Source organism: Delphinapterus leucas, chromosome 4 (genome assembly GCF_059928025.1).
Source record: "Delphinapterus leucas isolate spDelLeu-1000000601 "Yukka" chromosome 4, BTC_Dleu_Yukka2, whole genome shotgun sequence".
NCBI lineage: Eukaryota > Metazoa > Chordata > Mammalia > Artiodactyla > Monodontidae > Delphinapterus > Delphinapterus leucas.
Genome location: NC_143132.1, coordinates 74,201,098 through 74,221,361, shown reverse-complemented (window position 1 = coordinate 74,221,361; position 20,264 = coordinate 74,201,098). Strand labels below are relative to the sequence as shown.

General features: G+C 37.6%; 1 protein-coding gene across 14 annotated transcripts in view; it reads right to left on the bottom strand.

Moving 5' to 3' along the window:
• Positions 1 to 2,186: 2,186 nt before the first annotated feature.
• The window catches only part of ATP13A3 (ATPase 13A3), a 79,666-nt gene continuing 61,588 nt past the window's right edge, over positions 2,187 to 20,264 (bottom strand). For 6 of the 14 annotated variants that reach the window (XM_022569259.3, XM_022569318.3, XM_022569304.3 and 3 more), the window contains 4 exons: positions 17,379 to 17,467; positions 11,488 to 11,568; positions 9,788 to 9,877; positions 2,187 to 3,092 (listed from right to left, as the gene is read on the bottom strand). In XM_022569259.3, coding sequence (XP_022424967.2) covers positions 2,895 to 3,092; positions 9,788 to 9,877; positions 11,488 to 11,568; positions 17,379 to 17,467 — 458 coding nt within the window. In that variant the 3' untranslated portion in view covers positions 2,187 to 2,894. The other 8 variants (XM_022569308.3, XM_022569338.3, XM_089910665.1 and 5 more) reach the window with 6 other exon arrangements.

The following is a 20,264-nucleotide window of genomic DNA, read 5'->3' as shown; positions in this document are numbered from 1 at the left end:
GATATGTCAAAACTGCATGCACGAAATCTTAGAATGTTTTCTAAAGCTGGAATTTTGCTCTTCTCTGGACATTGGATCCATAGCCGTTTGGGGGAACAGAGTACATAAACACTGATATAATTTTCCATGCCTTTGAAACTGTGCAGTAGTTTCATAAACATGGGAAACAAAATGAATAGTAAAAACTGCAACAGTTTTATTTAAATGCAAGTACGATTTGGAAAGCTTTCGAATGTAGGGATTATAAAACTAATATAAAAAGGTTTTACTTTGTTGTTGGCTTAGCCACTTTTATTCAAGCATTATTTGCAGCATTGCTTTACAGCAGTTGGTGCTAGAAGATACAAAACATATAGTTACCACTATTTATATCTGAGGGAGGAAAAAAACCTTTAAACAACCCTGAGGGAGACACACATTAAAAATCTTGTTATTTATTTAAAAAGTTAAAAAGTTACATATTATTTAACAATTACTTTCCTGGACATTTCTGTCCTTTAGGTATGTGCATAAATAAAATTTAAATCAGCAATATTTATTCATCTTAATACGTCAAAATAATATATGTACAGATTTTAAAATTTAGATCTGTATACACTCAAATAATTTAATGTGAAATTCAGAATCAAAATTACTACGTAATGGTGACCTACAGAGAGAGGACTCGTCTATCTATGGCACTAAGTAAGACCCACACCTGGACTCACAGGCGTTCTTCAAATCACATTCTGGAAGCCATCCATTTCAACCTGAACAACCCACCTTGTCTATGTTCAAATCTAACCTCCTACAAATGCTTTGTCCACCTACCTAAAAACCTCATTCCTTTGAAAACAATATGGACAGATGTGATATAAAACCCTTATAAAATCTAAATGTTAGAAAAGGGGGAAGGTTGTCAAAAATATAGCTCTTTATGATCATGCTCTTAAAGATGTTAAATCCAATCTGATAGTTGGATTTTTAAGCTGCTACTTCGCAATTACTTTAATTATATGCTTCAGTATTTAAATCAAAGAATAAAATTTACAATTGTGGGAGATCACTGAAGACTATCACTCGTATGTATTGGAAGTGAACTGAATGTGGAAATTATAAAATGATAAAGAGAGTAAGTAACTATAAAAACAGTGCTAATCACAGCTCAAGAGGTCTAAGATGCATAGCTTCATAGAATCATTCATGGGACAATTGTTCTTATCATCTAATGTGTATTAATATAGTATCATACTTTTTTGATGGAAAACTGATTACATTTTTGTAAGAATCACCAGTGGCCACAGCAGTTAACAGGGATCCTGAGTGTAACATACATTTTTCTACAGTTAACCAAAAATCATCAGGTCTCTGCAGCATAAAAAATGAGAACCATTTGGTTTTATGGTTCTGGGTAACATTTGATCAAATTGGTAAATATGTATCAGGAAAATAATGATCAGCTAGAAGTAGAAAGCACAAGCATGCTATCGGTCAAGGAAGAGCACAGGATAAGATCACACAGTCTTAGTAGTTTAGTGTCCACTTTACAGCAGTATCAGTTTTCTTGTTTATCAGAACTTTGGTCTTTGCCAAACTGCTGGATCTTACCTATAAAGGCATTTTTAAATTACCTTAATTTTGTTTAGAATTTAAACATTAACCAGGCAAAACAGAAAGGTGAAAAATATCTTCCACATTTCTTTTGGCTCAATGAATGACTTTTCTTTTTAACTTTATTTCATTTTTTTTTTCTCCCAGAAATTTCCACAACCAAATATGCTCATTCGTAAACACCCAATCCAAAATAGGTAAACTCTGACCTCTGGCGCCACCTAATGGCATAAAACAAACTCGCCAGGTTCATACAGCTTTGAAAAAATAGCAGTCATTCAAAACCACTCATTTTTTTAAGCCTCATTATTAACAGGAGAGACATACATCAAACCTTTAAAATTTTAGGAGATAAAATTCTAACTCATAAAACTAAAAAACAGAAAACTATTATCCTATGTCTTTAGGTAATTAAAGACGTAGAGGAAAATAAAAAGACATTTAAAATAATATAAAGCCTGAGAGGAAAAAAATAGGTATGAAGAGATATTAGAAAGATAGATCTACATCTACTGCCAAAAGAAATCAGCTTTTTTCCTACTGAAAAGGCTTCAACAACATTTAACTAAAGCAAATTATACTACTGACACCAGACGTAGCACAAGATCTATTTAATAGCTTTGAGGGACATCTCAAGAAGGCAGTGAAGCACCTTGCTGATTAGAAAAAATAAAACCCAGGCAGTTTGGACAGAAAATATAAAACCATAAATGGAAATTACCTGAGTTGCAACACCGTAAAACTCACTCCTAACCCTATGCTATTAAAGGGAACTGGTGGTATGCACACTAAGTTTTCTTTGGGAGAAATACTGAAATCAAATAAAAACAGGCTTTGTACCTATTTTCACTGGAGGCTAATTAACACCCATTTTATTTATCAACCACAAATTTAGGGCCTGTATATAAATTATGACTTTTCCTAATAAGGGGGCTGTGAAAATAAATTTAAAGGCATAAACTAAAGTCTTAGAAGCTAATATCTAAACACCTTCCAGATACCAACTTTTTTCTGTACCCTATAAAGAGTATCACTGAGGATAACAATCAAGCAAGTTCTGGAAATATATATAATATTTAGAGTTACTGAATGAAGGTATAGGACTTTGAAGTTTGATTATTAATTTAACTGACAGGCTAATCTCTTTTTGTTTGTTTTGTTTTAAAAAAACCCTCAAATCAGCTACTATATTGGCAGGGACATAAATTGAAAGGGTGCCATTCTGACGCACAGGATCAGATTAAGTCCTACATTTACATTCTCCTCAATACTGCTACTAGAATACCACTGAGACCGATTCACTGCTATGTTATGGTGATGATCTGACATGATCCATTCTCCTTTACTAAAGCTTTCGCTTCTGTTGTTGTTTGAGGTTTTGGTGGCCATTCCGGGTCAACCAAGAGCTCCTGGGCCAGATACATGTACTTGGCCTTTGGCATCTTCTTCCTACAGTTCAGGGCCCAGGACAAGCAGCATTTCCCCCACCAATCCACTGACTCCTAAGAAAATAAGGAAAAAGAGGAACACCCAGTAGATTAAGAGCTGTTGTTTTTAACCAGTTTGTTAAAGCACAGTTCATCAGCACAGAAAAATAAGAGAAAATTACTTCTGGGCACAACAAATACATGAAGGAAAGAAAAAAAAAATCCACGCTTAAAAAAAAGTCAGCTTTCCATTATTTAGGAACATTATTTTTTTAAGATTATATTTCTAAAGTATCCATGTAATTTATACTTCATTTTATTTAGTTCTATGTTCCTACTTCCTCCTGTATGCAGATACATTTTAAAAATAACTTGTATACCTGGAGTCTGATTCCATAACATAAAACATCTGATGTATTAAGAATAACTTCGAACTATTCAGAGAAAAAATTTTTAATATTTAATATGAAAACCCTCATTCTATCCTAAACTATCTTTTGGTACTACTGCTTCTAGCAACTTAACCACCTGATCATTTTTGAAAGAAAACAGTGTAAAGATACCACTGCTACTGTTAATATCACCTTTCAAAGCATTATGTAAATACTGTTAGGTCAAAATCAGAACTTAGATCATGTTTAATGTCAATCACTTCTTTTAAAACCACATTCTCATTAACATAAAAACAATTTTATTTTATAATGATGGTTTCCCCTTGGTGCTCCACAACTGGAAAGAGGTACATAGAAAACTATAAAGCAAGTACTAATTCTTCGTATTATTTCATTATAAAAAGCTCTGCTGTCACAGAATTCCTTCGGATCAATCCCAATGTTTTCACTGGATGTGATCTTAGATAAATAGTTCTTGAAGGACAAGAAAGCAGAGTCCCTGGTTATTGTACAAAAATGTAAATTCAATACAGGCCCTCAGAATTCGTCTTAATTGGAACCGGAAATAAATGAAATAAAACTAAATGACTATACTGAGACCTGTAGTTATATTCACCTCTGAAGAACAGTCAATTCTTAACTATTTTGGATGTTTCTTCTACAAAGCAAAATTTAAATCCCAGGTTGTTTTGTTTTGCCATCAACATATAACCTAGGCTACAACCAGGTCTAAGCTCAACTGAAGTAAAGATGACCCTTGAGCAACACCGGTTTTGAACTGCGCAGGTTCACTTACATGTGGATTTTTTTAGCAAATACTACATGATCCACAGTTGGTTGAATCTGCAGATATGGAGGAACCCTGTATACAGAAAGCCTATAAACTATATAAATCATAGCAGATTCTTGGCTGTAGGGAGGGTCAGCAACCCTAATCCTGGCATTATTCAAGGGTCAGCTGTAATCTCACAAAATTCCGGAAGCATTCTAATGTTAACTCTCAAAATATCTTCATGATCAAGAAAGGCAAATTTGCTATAACACAGATCCTGAAACACAGGTTTCTAAATTGGCCAATGGAGAATAGCAAAAATACTTTAAAATGAAAACTCTTTAAAACTTTTTCATACTTTGACTTGGTAGGTCTCATCGTACTGAAACAACAACCAGGAACCTACTACTCTCTCCTTCTTCAAAACTGGGGGTGGGCATGTGGCAGAGAGCATGATACGCAATAACGACATGCTTTTGAAGGCCTTCTAGTTTACTCTGTCGACAAAACAGTGTAAGCTGCACCATTACCAAGAATTTAAAGGCAAAAACTGTGGTTTGTCACAAGTAAGCTATATTAAATTAGAAGTGGGGTGGGTTAGTGGGGATACAGATTTGAGGATTATTCATCTAGTGGCCTCTTTATTGTCATAGCTAAAAGGAGAGTTATTACCATCACCTCAAAGGAAGTCCACAAGAAAACATTTAGCATTAGAATATAGAAGAGGTTAGCTATAGGACTCTTCAGGTGATCCAAATAACAAATAATTCCTTTTCGGTATAGGTGTATACATGACAAACCTTAATATTTAATCTGAGGCGACAGTTCACTACTTGGACCTATCTCTTCCCCGAGGTGTTTAAATTCTTCCGTCTAATTGCAGGGGAAAAAAAATTCATTGTTCCTAAATCAATGTGAAAGCTGTCACTTTTTATTTTACAGCAAGTAGCATTGTTAAAGGATCACAGAAAAGGGCGAGTGGTGAATGCTGACTTTAAAAAAAAAAAAGGCAGAAACATGTAAGCCTTGTCTGTCCAGATGAGCCAGCTGGGCTGAAAGCAATGCAAAACAGGCTGAGTTAAGGAAAGTCACAGCCAAGTGTATTCAAATGTAAGACATACACACACACACACACACACACACAAAATAATAAAATCCATCATTTCCCCACCTGTGGAAAATGAGGCAAGCAATAAAATTAAAATGAAACCCACTGCAAACAGAATCACAGTTGAATCACAATTCTTTTCACGTTAATGTGCATGCTTTTTTTAAAAAAAATCCTCAGGTCCCTATTAAAAGCAACATACACTTGTTATAATTTTAAAAATAAATTCAGTCACAAGGAACACTAGGGATTCCCCCTCCACTACAATTAGACTCATATTTTGTTCTTGTACCCTCACCTCCCCCAAACAGCATACACAAAAAATACACTATAAGCAAGCATAGGCTTGTTCATTTACAAGCACAAGCATACCACAGACATCCTTAAACAACATAATTCACTGGTACAGAAAATAAACAGTGCTACAGGCATGCTAGAATAGAACTAAATCAAGGGAGAAAAGACAGTGGCAACAGGACAAAGGCAAGCACTGCACAAGGAGAGGGAAGAGATGAAGCATCACGGGGCTTAGAATGAGCATCAAGACCTCGCCAAACATCTAGGGTAAGTCTCTGAAGCAGAACACAGGAGCCCCAGCAACTGGATCTTGTGATTTGCTCCTGAAAGGAGTGGTTAAATAACCAAGTGTATCCCTCAGAGGAGGCAAAGTGGCTACCACAGCCCAGCAGAAGAAACACAAAGAACTTTTAAAAAGATCTACAGCTAAAATTCTCCTGCTTCTTAGACCAGTCCAAGCTGTTCATTCCAGAACCCCAATGCCAGCTAACTCCTAGCAGTGTCTTTTAGGAAATGTTTTCATAGGCAGTATGTAAGATATAAAGCCATGCTTATGGGGAAAACGTAATGGTGCTGTGGTTTTCATAAAACTCTTCTTCCATACCAATCCTGAATATAAGACAAACACAATCAGAATGAGCATTCTATCTAAATAAACTCGAATAATATCCTAAGTGGCAATAAAGACTACAGCTAACATCTGGATTTTTCCCCCAAAAGGGAAACATAATCAGGACACATTCTCAGGCATTATCAAGATACATGATGGTATGACTCCAGTTCCACATCTAACCACTAAGCAGCCTCAGTTTACCAGACACAGGGTAGGCACAAACGCTTCTTCGAAAGAGAATATGAAGCACAGATCTCAAACACGGGTAAAGCTGTACAGAAAAACACAGGTGATGGGCCCCTCCACTGAAGACTTCTCATTCAGTAGATCAAAGGTGGAGCTCAAGGCATTTGTGATGAATATCCTTACTTGAAAATCACTGCATCTCAAGAATCTTTTTTTTTTCTTTTCTATTTTTGTCAGAGAATAAGTATTAACATCTGGAGCTGCTAAAGATCACTACAGAAAAAAAATAATTAGTTACATAAAAGTTTTAACTTTGATTATTTACAAATGGTTTATTTAACCTGTTTTCAATTTGATTCAATGGACATTTACTGAGGCCACTGTGCATTAATAAGAAAAAGAACCACTGTAGGAAATAAATGACTATTATATAAAAATCTTTCTGTATCTAAATTAGATTAGCTGTATGTATGTTCAGTGGGCAAAATAAACATAATATCTAAAATGTCTACTATTAAATAAAATGACACCTAAAGGTTTATTTCGTTTTTAAAGAACAGATGGAGGCTTTCTGTTATAGGAATATTATGTCCTGGGCCCAGATAAAACTGAACCTCAATTCCAGTTCTAACACTGTTTCCTCATCTGTGAAGACAGGGATATCTTCAGTCTCTCTACCCTAACCTCTTAGGTGGTTGTAACAACTAGAGAGAATTTATACAAAATGCCTCACAGTATCTACCATAAAAAGTAGGTTTTGAAAACAGTAGCTGTTCTTTGTCTCCATTTTGTCACTTGATTGTTCTATTAGTTTGCATCTCTGTGGCCTCACAATGTGAGACAGTGTGGCACAGTGGAAAAAACACTCCTCTTGAAATCAGAAACCTTGGCTTCAACTCCCAGCTCTGCCACTCATAAGCTGCATAACCATGGCCAGTTGACTGAATGCTGTTTCTTTATGTATAAAACGAAGTTAGAAACACCTTAAGATTGGAAGGATTCTGGAGGTGTTACATAGCTGCCTTGCAGATCACCAGATATTTTGGACGTGGTTACTTGAGATTTCTAGGTGAGGTTCTCGACTTCACAACTCAACTGCATTAAGACCTGGAGCCTAGTCCAGGGTCTTTAGCTGTGAAACTTCGAAACTTACTCAATGGTCTCTGGGTTTATGTGGTAAGGAAGGAATGAAGAAACATGGCTGTTCTTCCCCCGACATTAACAGAGAAGGTTGAGAGCTGCGATCTTAGAAGACCTCATGGGACTCTTGGTAGGAAAGAGCACAGAATGGGCTCCTAGGTGTAGCAGGTCACTCTCATCTTTACTTGCTTTTTCACCTTATGGCAGGCTTTTTCAGCCTCGGCACTGCTGACATGTTGGCCCAGACAGTCTCTGTCGTGGGCGCTGCTGTAGGATGTTTACTCAGCAGCGTCTTCAGGCTCCACCCACCACATGCTAGTAGCAACCTCACCCCCACCACCCCCCAATTGTAACAAACAAAAATGTCTCCAGATACTGCCACGTGTCCCCGGGAGGATGGGGGGATTACCCCTAATTGAGAGCTACAGCCTTACAGTAATCTGACTGACTGATGGGCTCTCCAAGGGTCACAAATATGAACAGTGAGAGCAAACTACAAACGGAAGCGTTGGAACATGAAAGCACAGCATTCTGTGCTAAGAGGTTATAAGAACTCTCTTTTCTGAAGCCAATGATTTAAAAAATGCTTTCTTAAAACATGACCCTAGAAACTGAAGGCCAAACTTCTTGTCTACTCAGTGGTGCTCAGAACTGGTAAACACATGGGGCCGGTGGGAGCCTCCCTGCTCAGACCACTCTCTCCCCAGAACACTTCAGAGGTACAACCTCACATAAGAGGCACAAGTTCACATAAGAGGCACAAACTCTTAAAAATAATGAGGACACAATTTTAGAAAAAAGATGTAGCAAATGATAGAATTTTCTGCCATTTAATTTTGGTTGAAAAGTGAGGAAGGCTTTCCAATTCAAATGTTTTAAAGGAGCTTTATGATACCCACTTTTGACTTAGGGTACAGCTCCTCTTCAGAACCTGCGTTTCCTGTTTAGATCAATAGTTGGAGATCTCTTTGGAAAAGCTAAAAACAATGGAAATGTTTTCCTTGGCCAAGGCCTTGCCAGTACAAATATTTTATATGAAGACTGATGATAGGACCCAAAGTTAACCCTTTGAAGCAATGTAGTGAGGTAACCAAGACACAGAGGAGATGTAGCTCAGGGACTTGAGCCTCTCTCTAATACAGCTCTGGTCATACTTACTAGGGACAACTGTGCCTTACACTGCTTTGAGAAAAAGAAACTAAAGCAGATTCCAGACTTATCACATTATTACAAAACTATCCTTACTCATCATCAAGCATTAGAAAAGGAAATGGTGCTCTATAGAACTTCTTATAAAGTGATCCTGTGATACTACTACACCAGGCATCAAGCCTGATGAATTACCAAAGCAAAGGTACATAGCTACCAAAGCAAAGGTACATAGCTACTCAGGTAAAAGAAGGCTAAAAATAAGTGAGTGACCCACGCCAGGGAATCCTCTTGAATTCGGAAAGCTGCTTTCTGGCTTGGGATGAGTGAAAGGTTTAGAACTCATGTGTATAAAGCATATCGCCCACCTACAAACAGCAATGGGCACAATGAGGGAGTGGAACTTTATGCTGTCAAGTTCTCTATACTCAAAAAGCTGCTCAGAGCTGTGATTCAATGGTACTGGTTTAAAAAACAAGACTAACCTATATTTTCTATCAAGAATTTCAACATCCTAACACCAAAAAATGGGTTTTATTTATCTGCTTCTCTTTTCTTTTCACCACAAAGAAAGTCAAAAGTCCTTAAACCATGGTTTGTATAAAAATGAACACTATCTCTCTGAAAATGTGTCTAAATGATGAGACACATATGCTGGGGAAAACCAAAAAGTCACCCAAAATTAAGGCACAGTAACTGACAAGAAATCAGAAATAATTCCTCAGAATTTTGACCTCTGGACTCTGATCCATGAAGAAACAATTCCCATTCCATAACTTTATTTACATGAATCTCATTTAGCCGCTAATGGGACTCATAAAAACCGAAAACATAAAATTTAAGCCAGACAGAAATGAAAAAATTTACCACTGAGAACAAGACCTTCACACACAGAGAAGATACGGATTGGAATGGAAAAGAGCCTTATGAAATTTCTGAAGTCCTAAAAAGACCGTAACAAATATTTGCCATGAATCTTCTAGGACTCCTTACAAAAAAATGAAACGCCAGGCGTAGAGGAGAAGGTTGAGCAACACACAACAGGACACCACCCTACACAATGCAGAGCACACAACTGACGTGAAGAACTGAGAGTAAGGGCTGATTTCCAACCTGTGGTGGCTGTGTGGTGGTGAAGCGATATTCTCCTTGTTTGTCTCGATTGAACACAACTTTCCAAAGGACCATGTCAAGGAAGAAGTTCTGAGAGATAGTCCAGCGAGTTAAGAATTAAAAATGACTGTGTCATTCTTTATTAATGCATACATTTAAAAAGGCTCACACAATGCTGAGACATTCGTGAAAAACATGATTTGGTTTTCATATAGAGGATTTCAGTTTATATTGCAAAAGGATAAAGAATAACAACAGGACTTTTGTAACAAATATAAACCATCATAAAATTCTTGATAAATTTTCTACAAAGTATAGCTTTTATATGAATCCTCAGGGCTTTCCCATATTAAAATAATGCTTATAATCTGAAGTATTTTTCTTAACAGTGAATTGAGTTATCTCTATCTATATACAACTATATCTATATGCATATGATGAAAAATAATTCTTTTGATAGTAAGCAAGAATAAATTAAGGGAGATTAAGAAAGGATTCCCTAGAAATTCTGTTTTATAAAAAGATTTTATCTTAAATAACATTTGAGTGAAAAGATGAACTTATACTATAGAAAAAGGAAAGCTTTTAAAGTACAGTATCTTGGACATGCTTTCTACTGTCCATAAAACAGCAAAAATACATTAAAATGGGCAACCTAAAAAGATCAGTACCGTAATAACCATGCTGTCCACTATGGCCCCAATTTAAATACCAAGTCATCTTTTAGAAAAATATCAAATTAAACATAATTTCCAAGTCTACAGCCATTATCTTTAAAGTATACATGTTTCCCACAAATTACCTAATTTTAATTCAGAAGCCTACTCTATGAAACCCTTAACTTAAAAATCACAACTGTATCTCCTTCTTCATTTGGCATACTGCTACTGTAAGAGTGAATAACAGTAGCTCTGAGAACAGACCAAATTTTATTAATAAGCAGCAAGTGAGAACTTACTATCTCCTTTTAGAGAAGCTGACCTAAAGGAATCCTAGTAGGAGAATAACTATACAGTATAAAATGGATCAAAGAGTACTTAAGACCTCTTCCCTCTAAGGGAAACTTAGAAGTAAATACCAAGGAAGAAGTTCCAGCAATCAGGCTGAGACTGGGGAAGTTCATCATGGTCACTATTTTACAATTTCAATAAACTCTCTAATGATTAAGATTTACTCTACTTCATGGAGAGAGCCCCCTCCCTTTCCTCCCTTAAATGGGAGATTTTACTGTACATCACAGGACTTGGGTGGTGCTCTGATTTCATGGCCACTGGTTTACCAGTTTATGGGCCACCTGAGCACCAATCTTCTCTCCTTTCTCTCAGTCACTAATTTTTTATTTATAACTGCTTATTTTCTCCCACCTATGACTTCAGCTAAATCATCTCTCTCTTTTTTTCACCACGTCGCATGGCATGCGGGATCTTAGCTCCCCAACCAGGGATCGAACCCACGCCCTCGGAAGTGAAGGCACGGAGTCCTAACCACTGGACCATCAGGGAATTCCGTCCTATCTCTTAATATGACTATTATTAGCTCATGGAAAAGTTGAGAAGAGAAGGCTAAATGAATTTAACTGCAATGAAACGGAAATTCTTTGTGGGCTTCCATAACGTTACCTATCCATTTCCCCCATTACCATTAAATCACCAAGAATTGCAAAGCAGCAAGGCAGCCACTTAATTATGTAAAGCGCTTACCTCTACCATGATTGAAACAAAGGCATTGACAAGAACAATGATGAGCATAGTTACACGCCACTGATATGGTACACACACTATCTGTAAGACAAAAATTACGTTAATATAGTACGTAGTTGACATTATAGCATTACATCGTAATTTCCAAATTTATTTAATTCCTATCATATACCAAACACTTCCACATACACCATCTACTCAATCCTCAACAATGCCACAAGGTAGACACTATACCCACTTTTCAGATGATAAAACGCAAAGTGAAGCAACTCAAGGTTTAAAAGATACATTAAAGTGGTCGAACGTAAGAGACAAATCCTATTCAAACTCAAAAGCCCATGCTCTACTAGATCATGAATTTCTAACAAGTCTCCATCTTAGAAATAAAGTCCTATCTTTAAACAATGAAGTAGATACTGATCTAATAATGAAGTACTACTCAAAACTCTACACTGTTTAAAGACAAATTCATAAAAAGAACTGTGCAGATCAATTTAAGAAGGAAGTTTTCACTTTAAAACCTGTGATTAATTTCTAAGGCCTAAAAAAAAAAGAGAAGAAGAAAGAAGGAAAAAAAATCTCATCCATACATTCATCTCTTTAGTCAGCAAATACTTACTGAGCACCTAGGCACACACTAGTACCTGTGTCAAGTGCTGAGGAGTGGCACGATAAAGCATGTTTTAGAAAGACACTTACGGCTCAGCAAGGATTTGAGGGGTGGAGATTGCTATACTGATCCAGGCAAGCGACGATGGTAGCCTGAACTACAGTGGTGGCAGACATAATGAGAAATAAATATATCTGGTCTCAGATATATTTATATCTGAGAGTTGAGTTATATATAAACTGAGTTTATATATAAACTCAATTTCCTGAGTGGTGGGAGAGATAGGAATATCTTAAACAGAGCTTCTAAATCCCCTGGAATTTCCTGGGTATCAGGAATGTTTTCGTTCTAATAAGGCTACTTTTTTTTTTTTTTTTTTTTTTTGCGGTACGCGGGCCTCTCACTGTTGTGTCCTCTCCTGTTGTGGAGCACAGGCTCCAGACGCGCAGGCTCAGTGGCCATGGCTCACAGGCCTAGCTGCTCCGCAGCATGTGGGATCTTCCTGGACCAGGGCACGAACCCGTGTCCCCTGCATCGGCAAGCGGACTCTCAACGTCTGCGCCACCAGGGAAGCCCTAATAAGGCTACTCTTGATGGGCTTTAGGATGTGGGCTGGTCACCAGAAAGACCAGGGAGAGGGGAGGGGCTAAAGATCGAGTTAATAATTGATCATGTCTATATGACGAAACCTCCATTTTAAAAAAATCCCTAAACTACAGAGTTTGGAGAGCCTCTGGGCTGGTCAACACATCCGTGTGCTGGGAGGGTGAAGCATCCCAATGGCATATGACAGAAGATCCTGCGCTTGGGACCCTTCCAGACCTTGGCTTATGTACCTCTTCATCTGGCTGTATCCTGTACCTTTTATTATATTCTTTATAATAAACCAATAAACGTAAGTGTTTCACTGAGCTCTGTGAGCTGTTACAGCAAATTACCAAAGCTGAGAAGAGGGTTGTGGGAACCATGACTTATAGTTGGTTGGTCAGAAGAAGTACAGGTGACAATCTGCGACTTGCATCTGGTGCCTGGAGTGGGGGCAATCTGTGGGACCATGCCCTTAACTCGCAGGGTCTGTGCTCGCCCCAGGTAGTTAGCGTTAAAACTGAACTGCAAGACACCCAGTTGGTGTCCAGAGAACTGGCTGGTGTGAAACAACCCCACACATCTGGGGTCAGAAGTGTTTTGAGTAGGAAACAATAGTTTCCTTTTAGGTGGCAGATGGGATTGGAGTAAAGAGAGAGACAGGGATACAGAATAAGAAACCTGAGAAAATCTAGGACCAGACTGGCCATGAAAAGAGAAGGAAAAGACAAGTATACACACACACTTCTGCCTTGGATAAATGGTAGTATCAAGAAACAGAATCGAAAAAAAAAAAGAAACAGAGTCGAAGCAGGGTTGAGGGAGAACATGATGAGCTTAGTTTTTTAAATGTTGACTGAGAGAACTGATGGGTGAACCACGCATATAATGTTCAGTATGTTAGTGGATATTCAGGTTAAAGCTCAGTTGTGAGACTAGGCTAAGGGTATAAAGTCAGGAGTTTTCGGGCTTCCCTGGTGGCGCAGTGGTTGAGAATCCGCCTGCCAATGCAGGGGACACGGGTTTGTGCCCTGATCTGGGAAGATCCCACATGCTGCGGAGCGGCTGGGCCCGTAAGCCATGGCCGCTGAGCCTCCGCGCCTGGAGCCTGTGCTCCGCAACGGGAGAGGCCACAACAGTGAGAGGCCCGCGTACTGCAAAAAAAAAAAAAAAAAAAAGTCAGGAGTTTTCAACACATAGATGGCAACTACAGGGGAAGCCACAATTAAGGATGAGGTCACCTGAATGGATAGAGTAAGACAAGAACACAAATGTGTGGAACACTAACATTTAAGACACAGGCACAGGGTTTGGAACCACAATGGAGAATGAGGAGTCACAGAAGAAGTAGGAAAAGGTCAGAAGAAAGCAAAGCATCATAGAATTCCAGGGAGAATGTCTCAAGAACGATGGCATGGCTAACTTGTCAAACACTGCTGAGGAGACAAGTAAGACTGAGGGGAAAAAAAAAAACCACACACACGTCAGGGGTACAAATCCACTGGACTTAACAAGAAGGTTGTTAATTGCCTTGGCAAGGGCAGTTTCAGTAGACTGGCAGGGGTAGTAGCCAGATTAGATTAGTTGATGAGTGTGTGAGAGGTGAGTTGCATGTAGCATTCTTTCAAAAAATAATTTGGCTGTGAAGTAGAAGGCATGTGGTGAGAGAGAAATATTATATAAATGTGTTTTATTTTCTTCTTTTGCCTAAAGTGCTTATCTAAATCCCTGAATGAAGCGTGTGGGGAAAGAGATGCTCATACACTCTTGGTAAGACTATAAACTGTCAACCTTTTCAAAGTTCAATAACATAGTATTTATAAAAATTCAAATTCTAGATACCCTTGGGCCAAGCAATTCTACTTCTGACATTAACCTCTAAATACGTATTTGTCCTTCTTAATGAAGTGTGCAAGAATCTGCAAATACAGCATTGTTTATAATAGCAAAACAGTGGAAACAACCTAAATATCCATTAAAGGGATTAGTTAAAATATGGAAAAGTGCATGAAACGGAATGCTCATCCATAAAGTGCTTATAAGCTTGATGCCCAAACCTGTCAATACATCAAGAAAAGAAAACTAAGTTTGATCTCACTCATGCAACCACAAGCAAAAATCCTAAACAAAATCATAGTCAACCAAATTCAGCAGATATAAAAAAAGAACGCATCATGACCAAGTTGGATTTATTCTAGGAATGGTGTTGGTTCAACATTTGAATATCAGTCAACTGTAATTCACCACATTCTCCTGGAAGAAACACTATGTGATCATTTCAACAGCTGTAGAAAGAGGATTAGATAAAACTAAACGTCTATTTATGTTAACAACACCATAGGAATAAGCTTCCTCAACCCGATAAAGAGTATATCCCAGAAGCCTACAGCCCACAATATATCCAGTGGTGAAATGCTAGGAACACTCCCTGTAGAGTCAGGAACAGGACAAGTACATCACTATCACACCAACATTCGTGTGGTTAACAGACATGCAAAACCCATAGAAGGACTAAGGACTGAAATGTCAGAAACAAAAAAAGTCACGATTTATAGATAACTGTCTAAAACAAAATCCTAGAGAATCTAAAATTTTTAAGAATAAAGTTTGACAAGGCTGATGGATACGAGATGAATATCCAAAATAACTGCACTGTTTCCACCAGCATAAAAGAACTATAAAATGCAATTTTAAACAGATACTTATCAGAGGAACAAAAACCGTAATACTACAGGAATAAATCTAACAAAAATGTGTATAAAAACCTTTAGGGAGGGCTTCCCTGGTGGCACAGTGGTTGAGAATCTGCCTGCTAATGCAGGGGACACGGGTTCGAGCCCTGGTCTGGGAGGATCCCACATGCCGCGGAGCAACTAGGCCCGTGAGCCACAACTACTGAGCCTGCGCGTCTGGAGCCTGTGCTCCGCAACGAGAGGCCACGATAGTGAGAGGCTCACGCACCGCGATGAAGAGTGGCCCCCTCAAGCCACAACTAGAGAAAGCCCTCGCACAGAAACGAAGACCCAACACAGCAAAAATAAATAAATTAATAATCTCCTACCACCCAACATCTTCTTTTAAAAAAAAAAAAAAACACCTTTAGGGAGAAAGATATTCTGAAGAAATAGAGATATTCTCTCCCTCAATTTTTTGATAAATCCAGTGTAATTCTAATAAAAATTCCAAGAGGGCTTATCCTGGTATAAACTTAAAATGTATAACGGAGGAGGAAAAGCTCAGGAACAGCCAAAAAGATCATGATGAACAATGTGAGGTGGGGATAGGGGTCCTATCCAACCATATATCAAAATTACTTACAAAGTCATATCACACTTTACACCCACTAGACAAACATTGGCAAAGATGTGGAACAAAAGATCTCATACGCTGATGGAAGTATAAATTGGTATAATCACTTTGGAAAACAAGTGGAACCTCAGAAAGCTAAAGAGCACATGCTCAAACTTATACTAGAACACACCAGAAGACGGTCTGCCCTAGTGGTATGCCAAGGTAGGGCAGGTGGTAATGGAAGGAGTATTTTACCACTGACATTGTTTAGAATTCCCACGACAAGGTGATATTTCTAGCAGATGGACGTTTAGTGGGCTTTACTGCTGGTTTTAAATTCTCAACAGCATTGTACCACCCCCTTGCTGCTTGTACTTGCGATGAACTCTTTGATGTTACTCACTCCCTTACACTAAGAGACGTGTATAAGAATGTTTACATCAGGACCATTAATTCAGGAAAAGTCTATGAACAATCCAGGTATTTACCAGTGGAGAACTGAGAAGTGAATTATGGTATATTCCTATAACGGAATACTATATAGAATGAAAATGAAATGCATGCAGCATCATAATAAGGCTTTTGGGAAAAAGCAAGTCACAGTAAAACAGCAATTACCAGATACCATTTTCATAAAGTTCAAAAGTAAGCAAAACTATCTTTTAAGACTTCATACATATATAGTACAGTGAAAAGTAAGGCAATGAGGTAGTGGTTCCCTCTGGGTGTTTGGAGAAAGGTGCACAATAGAGCCTTACTGGTGTTGGTAATGCTACCTTTCTTTTAGGTTACATGTTGGACTCCTAGGTATTATTTTATTGCTATTAATGATTAACAACTTAAACGTGTATGCATATTCGTTTGTATAAAACAAGTATTTCATCTTTCATAAAGTTTTTAATGAGAACAAGAATAAGAACTCAATGGACAGTACGTGATGAGGCAGCACAGGCAGACTACTCAAGAAGTAGGTTGGTAAGGGACGGGTCAAATAATGGAATCAATGTTCTTTTATTTTTAAAGACCAAGGGACATTTAATTTGTTTGTGGACAAAGGGAAATGGAACTAGAAGCAAAGACTGAAGAAACAGGAAAGAAAAATATCAGGTAGTCAAGAAAGGCTGCTGTTTTAATTATGCTCCCTTTGGGTTAATATAACTGGATCTTCGAAAATTAGGAAAGAAGAGATCCTGGAAAAAAGAAACAAAGACAGTTTAGTTTCTTTCCCCAGTAACATAAGAGCAGAGGAGGGGGACAGATCTTAAGCCCTAGCAATCATCCAGAAGTCTCATTTGGCTATGTGATACTAATGTGTCATTTTCCACTACTGTCTTATTTACCACTGCTATCCCAGATCCTATTACTCCTCAGACAATCAGTAATAATTGATGTGCTTAAGCCTTACCTGAAGAATCTGGTCAATAGAGGCAACTGGATGCAACATGATGAATAATATGAAAACATACAAAATAATCAGAGACACAACAAAAAAATCTGAAACAGAAAGTAAAACAATTAAATTAGGGAGTTCCTTTAAATAAAAAGGCACATACTGGTATACTGTCGATCTTAAATTTGGTTTTAAATACTTCTATCCAGGTTGATGAAGTATATAAAATGTGTGCTCTATGATATTTGCTAGAGTATGATACATCATGCAGGCCCAAAGGATTTATTTATGTAATGTGAAAATAATCAGCATTTATAAAAAATAAGAGACAGACCTTTACGAATATTTATTTGTGTATCTCACAGATAGATAGCTACTTTATAAGACAACCAAGCCAATCTATAATTCACAAGTAGGAGACTAGACTACGTATGGCAAAATTAGATTATCATTTAAAACATACATGCAGACAACTGACTGTAAAAATGCTGATAACATTTATTCTCAGTATTAGTTATGTTATAATCCTAAACAGAGGCACTCTAAGCTGAACGTAAGTATATTTCTGTTCAGTGAATCCCACTTTTTCATTAATTTCCTCCGTGAAAATATTTCCACAGAAAACGCTAGCTAAAACCCAGAAACTGAGATGATCTGCTACTTTAAATGTGGGCTAACCCTGTGGCTTACTGTGGTAGGTAGGGATGGTAAATTCCATCCATCAGCACTTTGTATCACTTTCCTAACTCAAAAATAAAACTCCCTGCTCATTTTGTTAACTGTGTACATTTTGTTAACTGTGTACATACATGCATTCACATACACGTATACAAGCACACCCTTATGTAACAAGCCATGGGGGTGGAGGGGGCTCAGAAATAGTCTCAATTATATTGACAGACCCCAACTTTTCCCCCCTTTTTTCTTTGGTCTGGACATTTATTTCTAAGTTCCTATTTGAGGTTGGCTTCAAAACTCAAACTTTACTAGGACCACATATAACCAAAACTTTATCATGAAGCCTTCAGACTGAGTAAAGAAGTTTAATATACTATTTACAGATTGTAAATGAAGGAAGGGGTCTCAATATTTTTAAATGTGGGAGTCATTTGTAAATATGAAATTTGTTAATCCATCAGTTGAAAACTATAGGCCAACAGTTATTATTCTATAGAAACAATACTGTGTTTTTTATATATATATATGTTTATTGTTTTATATATATATTTATTGTTCTAGAAGCTTAGACTGAAAGTTATACTAACATTCATGCCAAAAGTGGGGAAACTCTTTTACTATGAGCCACTGACCAACAGGGTGAAAAATCTGGAACCCACTTAGATAAAAAAGAAATTTTTTTCTAGATTTTTATCTTTTCCAACAGTCTACTAAATTGCAAACAGGATGGGACTTCCCTGGCGGTCCAGTGGTTAAGACTGCGCTTCCAATGCAGGGGGCGTGGGTTTGATCCCTGGTCAGGGAACTAAGATCCCACATGCTGCGCGGGGTGGCCAAAAAATAAAAATAAAAATAAAAATTTCACCAAATAATAAAAAATAAATTTCAAACAGGGGATACAACATTCTGTTCAATAAATGCAGCAATGAAAGTAATACATGTTATATAGCCATTCAAATATCTATATAGTCAGTTAAAGAAAAAGTGTTCGGAAAGTACTAGTTGGAAGTACATGAACACACACACACAAGCACACACACACAAAGGCTAAATCAGAAAAAGGACCAAAAAAAAAAAAAAAAGTCAGAATATAAATCCCAAAGAAAAGACAGAAAGGTTTTGTTTCAATAAATAGCCCATATTGAATGTTTTTCAACTCCTATTGCATTTTTATAACGATAAGCAAAAACAGACTTGCAATCTAGTCCTGACGTGTTACCAGAAAAAAATTTTTTTTTTTTACTCAAGCTCAAAAACTTCTTACATCTACCTCAACAGTATTTCTCAACTCTTCATCTGTCCTTCTCCTATAACCACCCGCTTTGATCACACCTCTAAAAATCTGCCAAGATTTCCATTTGAAGGAAAAAATAAATAATTGAATCTTTCCTTTGTTTAGCCAGGGGAGAAAAAGAGGCACTATTCAAAGGAACCTGACAGGGGAGGTGGATGGCTAGCAGATTTAGATAACCACCAAAATGAAAAAAATCAATAAGGATTTCAACCAAGAATGGAAAAGTCAGGGATTCATTTTGGAGAGGTATGAGTTTCTAGTAGACTGTGCTCTCAACTCCGGGATTCTCCTGGCATGGTCAGTGATTCCTTAGTGATCGTACTGAAGCGCAAGGAATGCTCTTCACCAGAAGACAGCTATCAAAACAAATTCTGTGTTGGTGGTGACCGGCGGCTGAGGGAGAATGTTCCACAAGTTAAAGAATTAGCTTCTATTTCAGATGCTGCCACAAAGCTATGTGAACGTCGAGTCATTCAGAGTCAAATTATTTTAACTATAAAACGGGGATATGGTGATGATCCTGGAGGAAACAGTAGATTTAAGTTATTATTACATACATCCCAGCTATGGCATCACAGAACTGTTCTTCTAATGATACCAGTTCCTTTTGATGGAATACGGCATCAAAATAAGGCACCATACAGGATTTCCTTCATATTCCCCTTAGTTAAGTGACTCAAAAATAAAAACCTACATGGAGTAAATAAATCCGCAATACTTGTCCATGGCTCTGATATATACCTCTCTTGTTCCTTCTTCAAAAATACTAACCAGGACTGCCTGATCTATAACACAGATTTCAAGTCTTTCGTACTTCTGTTCCCTCCTTCCTTACTCAGTTACTTGTCTTTCAAAGGCCACCTTATTCTGCAGGGCCTCTAGGTATCTGCTCCAACCAATTCAGGCATGGCAGATGAACAGGCAAAAGA